This window comes from Nilaparvata lugens, chromosome X (assembly GCF_014356525.2).
Source record: "Nilaparvata lugens isolate BPH chromosome X, ASM1435652v1, whole genome shotgun sequence".
NCBI lineage: Eukaryota > Metazoa > Arthropoda > Insecta > Hemiptera > Delphacidae > Nilaparvata > Nilaparvata lugens.
In genome coordinates this window covers 46,334,041-46,341,023 of record NC_052518.1, presented here as the reverse complement: position 1 = coordinate 46,341,023, position 6,983 = coordinate 46,334,041, and the positions used below count along the sequence as shown (strand labels likewise).

The 6,983-nt window shown below is 34.9% G+C and overlaps 1 protein-coding gene across 8 annotated transcripts in view; it reads right to left on the bottom strand.

The window, feature by feature from the left end:
- The window catches only part of LOC111045216 (optomotor-blind protein), a 128,698-nt gene that overhangs the window by 19,616 nt on the left and 102,099 nt on the right, over positions 1-6,983 (bottom strand). For all 8 annotated transcript variants that reach the window (XM_022330566.2, XM_039441226.1, XM_039441223.1 and 5 more), the window contains exon 4: positions 2,230-2,376. In XM_022330566.2, coding sequence (XP_022186258.2) covers positions 2,230-2,376 — 147 coding nt within the window. The remainder of the gene's footprint in view (positions 1-2,229; positions 2,377-6,983) is intronic.

The following is a 6,983-nucleotide window of genomic DNA, read 5'->3' as shown; positions in this document are numbered from 1 at the left end:
GTTTACCGAAAACTTTGGATAGCTCATTTTCTGCTATATAGCTCAGAAAATAGGCTTAAAACTGCAATATAGCTGGGCTATATAGCAAATCTCCAGTGTCACTTTTTGAACTTTTAGCAGAGCTATAATGGCTGAGCTACATGTAGCTACATGTAGCTCTGCTATATAGCTCTGCTACATAGTGTAAACCCAGCTTTAAGTATCTGTCTGAATCAATCGCTTCCATAAAAATTGAGAAATAATGTTCTTATCAGAGTTACAAGAGGAGGAGACTATACTCTTAAATTCCCTAAATTCCTATACAAAGTATAATCCCTATACATTCGCCAATATCTAAGTGTTAATTGCATGCATTAAAGCAATGCCTTTTTCCATGTGCGATCAATATATTGAATCTCCTTCCATTAGAAATGAGAGAAAATCAAAAATTACTCTTCCAAATTATTCTTGGAATTCCGTTACAATGTTTAATTTGAAAGTGTTTCATGAGTTCATTTTAGTTGGTAACTCTTTTTTCTATCCTATCAGAAATTACTTCTATTTGTTGATGTGAACTCATTAAAATCATCGTTGGAGTAATTTAGTAGTGTGAAATGTCCGATTCAAACAACCGTCTGAATGAACTTTTTACAGGTCCTATGAATTTTATTAGTTGAGTACGACTGTTTTTCTCATATTTATTTATATTGATTCTCTTGTATATTATGTAATAGATCAATTCATTATACAATTTTTTGTTCAAAAATATTTTGATCCCAAGTGTATGAGAAACATGAATGTCAATAACTTTTATCATTGACTATGCTGAGACACAGAGAATGTTATAACTATCGTGTGATTGACTATTTCTAATGAAATTCAATATTGACGTTTAATTAATGTCATTCTGAGTTCGATGTATTATAGACTACAGTATTTATTGTTTATTACACGGGTGATGTTCCTAAACACCTCAGAAGCCCTGCAATACATCATGTATTTCAATTCCGTATAATTTTAGGTGTGATTAGAGAGAGTATAGATTCATGAAAGTTCAAAGGATCGCTGGTGCCTTATAGAGGTGGCTAGTTGTGAGCTGCTATGCACCAAATACCAAAGACCTTAAAGAGATATAGACCCACAATGCCTATGCCTTCCCAATGATAGCTCTTACTTGAAATTGAAGGCTGCCATTGGGGTATTTTAGCACGAGTATTATATCTATATATATTTGTAATACAATAGATCACAAAGGCATTGGTGGCATTGGTATGTAATAATCTTATGGGTTACCCCCTCAATGGCGGATTTCAATTCCAAGTACGACACTAGCGCTGTATGTGAGTCTATGCATCTTTAAGGTCTTTGCCAAGTACCGGTTTTTAGTTCTTCAGCCAGCAACAGATGACGCTCAATGCAAAAATATACTCTCCAAGTAGAAGTATGGTGGGGTCACTGAACCTAAATTAGTAAGTGGTACCAATACTCAAATCAAATCACCATGGAATACAATAATTTCCACTGAATACAACATATGTTTCAAGTCTACGCATTCATAATTTATTTAAATCAATAGTAAAATTTCAAATTGAAATTGATTTATTCATAAAATATGACATATTTACAAAACATAAAAGTGTTATGAATTACATGAATAAATTCTTCCTGCCTGGATGATTTGTCCGTGTGCAGGGAGGAGTCGCAAATTATCAGACAAAATATTATTATATCACAGTTAATACTATATATTCCTTTTTTGGGTTGATAGTAGAAGATCTAGTCATGTTTCATGCTTGGAAATTGTTCAAATCCCCTTCATTTTGAATAGCAGAATATTCACCATTGTCATGCTTGTATGCTTGTACTAGCCATACTTTGAACGAATGTATTGTCATAGTTCTCTTTTTGCATAGAGTGATATTGACAAAGGTGGATTGTAGAGTACAAACCGATCAGGCAATTAGTGCTTGCATATTTCCTAATAAATTACATTTATTTTACTTGTCCTTCAGAGTATACCAACCCACTACTAAGAACCTCTACTTTCAACCTACCAATGGTCAACTGTACAACATTGAAATTTTTAATAAACAAATTTGGTTATATATATTGAGCAGAAAGGATTTTATAAGTGTGTCTATATTCTTTGTTCGATTAAATAGAGCTTGATTGGATACTAGCTACAGTCATGCGTCATTATTATCTGATACATAAGAATATGAAGAGAGAAATAGCATGTATGTGACTTACCTTCTCATTCTGGTAGGCGGTGACGGCAATGAATTCGGTTTCTTTGAAGACGTAAGTACGAAACGTGGAATATGGCAACTTGAGAATATCGTTGGCGCGTACCAAGTGAAACCTTGGCTGGTATTTGTGCATCGAGTTCAATATCGTCTGCAACACGACAAAATCAACCTATTAACAAAAAATCACTTCTATTTAAGCTCACATAACATAGAATGTTACAAATAATTCACCGTCCATTGAAAGTGCTGTAGGCCTATGCAATCATACGTCATGATCAAACCCAATTTTTTTCTACAGATGATGCCTACATAAACTTGTGAATGGGTAATGGTGAAAGGAAGGAATGAAAATAAGTCGATTCCGTACGACCGGAAATTGCTCATTCTTTCATTGCTTCTAATATTATAATATTTACTATGATTTTATAGATTCCTTGATGTTCCAGAATAGTTCTGATATTTGATTAAGATGTAATTGATCTCACAGTCTGAAGGCAAAACGCTATTGCCTATTTGGAAGTGTTCATACATTCCAGACAATTGTAAGCTTGGTTATTGGTTATGATTGGTTTTTCATACTAGTGAAGATTTAGACATAAGTATGAAAGCAATAAGATTTTGACTATATGCAAATCACATCACATTTTGAGAGAGAAATTTCGTTGATAGATGGGCAACAAAAAGTTTTGCTGTCTTGTGAAAATAATAACGGGGAGTAATGATTGATTCTTGAACTTTAATTATTGCTATCGGGAAGCTCAACAATGAGCAGAGTGAGTTTAACAAATTGATGCAAATAAGAAGTTTGGCTTGTAACAAGAAGTCTATTGTTTGTTTTTCAAAGCTTTACTTGATAACGCAGGAGGTAACAGATAGGATGGCAATTAAAAATAGCGCCCTGGGCATCCATTCAATTAGCTACGTTCTCGACCAACTTCTCATTGATCGCTTTGACTTGTTTCCTGATAAGCCAACAGTTCTTTATTCCCAGTTCATTGAGAGTATTCTAATACCAATAAATACTTAGGGATATATTGATACCTCTGCTCTTTCAAATGAGAAAATTCGATTGATTTCAGCAATGTATACTCAGATCTATCGTGAATAGAAAAATAGGAGATAGAATCATTGGGGTAAAATCTATTTCAATGGGTGCATGAAACGGCCAAGGGAGAATAATACGACTTCGACGATCTTTGGCAGATAGATTTAAGCACATTTCTGATCCTTGTGCAGTGACTTTATTCCACACATAGAATTTCACTTGGGGATTCAATTTCCCTTATCTGTAGAGGTGAACAAGGACGTGTAGACGTGATCTTGGTGCAATATGGAGTTCCTGCAGATTTTTTGAAAATGCGACAAATATCTAAACCGTAAAGTTTATGTCAGTTTCTATTTATGTACAATCTAATTTCGAAGCAAAGTATATGTCTGTCGTGTGGTAAAAACCAAACCCTGCAAACAATTGGTGCAATCAACTAATCTGAACGGATTATGTTGTGTAACAAATAGAACATCCTGAAGGAAAGATTCAATTAGAGAAGGGACTATTTTTACAAACTACCACATTCGCTTATTGAAACTTGTATTGGTTCTAGTGGAATGGCTACTGGAATATTAAAAAAAAACACCATAATATTGGAGAAACCAGGTTGAATGACGAGACTGTGATTCGATTCGTTCTTTGCTGACAGTATGGTTGCTGGAAGCAAGTACGGAATTGGAGGCATCAACAGCATTGTTGAAATAAATGAATGTACTTTCGGGCGTCGCAAATAAAATAGGGCAATGGCGGCTCGCCGGGGGAATCAAGTACTGCCCGGCTGTACCAAGATATTCCAATACAAAATAATGTTTTTATGATAAGAATAAGTATGATAAATAAAGTTCCCAGAATATTCATAGGGTTACGATTATTTATTGTTCAATAACTTAGCATCAATCTCATTAGCTGAATCTGAATAAGGCTGGCTGTGCGTATGAAATGTGAAGCATTTTGTCGCTGGTGAGTTTTGTTGTTTTCCCATATTACTGAGATGCAAAACGATATATAAATACTCTACATTAGTGAAGCCTATAGGTACTGCAAGACGAGCTGGGGCATCCCCTTACTACCAACCTTACAATATAAAAATGCAGAAGATAACGAAAAAACGAGGAATTTGTTTTGCGAAAATTCTATCGGTCAGGTTGGCACAATCGAAGTTTTAAAAGCGCCTACTTGATGAACCGCATGTCTGCTGTTTACAGTTTGAGGCTTTGAGGTTATCCTAAAAATCTTGAAAACAACACGGTCGCGCTGATTCTTATTATTGTGAATAATTTATTCTATTGAACCTTATTCATTATTCTATAAATATACCGGTGTAAATAATGTATCTGTAGAAGAAATAGTGTTAGTTACAGTTAGTGTAGTGTTATACCACCGTCAAAGTCAGACACATCCATCCTAGCACTGAAAATCAGACTTGTTTTGGCGGTGGCTACTTTTGTCGTTCTTGTGCTGAAAAAGAAGTGTCTTGTTTTGGCGGGGCGAGTCCGTGACTAATTTCTCCTGTCAGGTTCTGGGTGTGTCGGAGGACTAAGGTGGCGCGTACCCGTAGTTATTATTATGGAACCATCAATAGATTTAGTTTGTGCTCTCTTAGAGACACCATTCTTCAAGTTATTATTATTATATTATTATTATTATTATTATTATTATTATTATATTATTATTATTATTATATTATTATTATATTATTATTATTATTATTAGCATATGGCTTTGAATGGTGGGGAGACCCAAGGGTAGTTCCACCTCGCCGTATATAGTCCAAAGTTCCCTAATGGAAAACCGGACACTAAGGTTATAGTGAGCACAATACTTTAAATTTACACTTTTCACTTCGCAATAAAGTTCATTTTGATGTTAAAAAGTCCAAACATATACAAAACCGAAACAAAACACAAAACCACTAAGCCAAATTTAGAAAATATTGAATTTAGACAATAAATTTAGAGCCGAAAATTTATAACACGTTACAATTTTGCCATGGCAACCAGATATCATGCCATGTCATATCATATCATAACCATACCATTTCAACCACATATCATATCCATTCTTCAAGTGGACTGATAGTGACAAGAAAGACTATTGTGAGTAACCTTCTTTATACAAACTTTCAGGCATACTTAAAGTATAGTTTTATTTTTTCATTTTTTTTCTCAAATGACTCATTTTCGACACGAAACAGAATTGGGAATAATAAGAAATGCATTTTTCAAATCACATACTTGATAGCCTATGTCATATTCGATTTTTCAAATTATTTGGGCTTCCCCTAAATTTTCCTCCACGAGCCGCAACTGAAATAGGGAGCGAATAACAAAAACAAGTTGGGTTGTGGGTGGTATTAAAGCACAAGTATTGGGTGTTGAGCACACGACAGTCAATCACCGTTATTATTTTATAGATCCGAATGAAATGTACGTTCCTAATAGGTTCGAGAGGTAAAAGTAAATAGGAACATAAAAGGTTCGCAAGGTATTGAATCGAACCGGGCTACAATGAGAAGAGACATTAGCGACGAGAATGACCACATCAAATCTGGAAGCTTATTATTTGACAGAGTATACTTGGAGAAGTGCTCATCCAACGATTCAACAACTTTTTCTCAAAAAGTCAATGCTATAAACCATTTCTATCGTATATATTAGTGTGAAGAATACAGTAGTGTGTAGTAGTGTATAGTAGGGTTTATAATATTGTATATAGTGTAATAAAGGCAGAATCGTAGAGGGTTTATAGTTTCATATTATATAGTGTATTTATGTAGACATCAAGGCCTCTGATTTTCTCATTGGGTTTGCGTTCGGGAATCAGCTGATAATCAGTCAATCGGAGAGATTCCTGCCTTGCCAACTCGTCCGCTACCAGTGCAAAAACGCTTCATGTAGCTTGGCCCTTTCTTCTGATTCGTATTCCATACAGAGAAGATAAATATTTGAATCTGATCGTTGTCAGTACAAATTTATCTCCACAATAACGTTATTATATCACTGCTACACTTCAATAACTTCAGTATAATCTATTGAGTGTCCAGCTAGCTTTTTTTTGTGTGTGTTTCAATGAACTGAATTGGATTGAACAAAGCAACTTTCGTTTATCACCCACATCCAATCATCTAGGTTTTTAGAATAGTTGAAACTTGAAACCCTGTTTTATTGTAACTCCTGGTAAGATCATTGTCAGAAGAGATTTTTAAACGTCCAAGTGACCAAGCCTAAACAGTAGGAGCATTGAATGAAAGCATCCAACAAGGGAATAGACTTTCATAAAATGCCAATTGGACAATTGGAGAGTGAGGGATTGATGGTTAATGATGATTATATTTTCAAGGGTAGGAGTTTGCAAGTCGAATAGAGGGTGCGAAGTGCTGAACCAGCACCTAACCCGTCCACCCCTGCCACAAACCATCAACCTCTCCCTCCTACATGCTGCAGACGGCAGAATGCATATTAATTAATTTCATTAGCAATTGCCAATGTGAATAGAGCGATGCTCTGATTCCCATTACACTTTCTATAGTTAGGTATAGTTGTGATTTTGGGCAGCGATCAGCAGAGCAGATCCTCAACTCAGAGCAGCCTCATTAAATTAATTATATATATATAGTCGTCAGATCAATTGTGAATTAATTTGTTTCATATATAGTACAAGTATTTGTGTTATGTTTTCATCAATAATCAGTATTTTATAATGGAGTA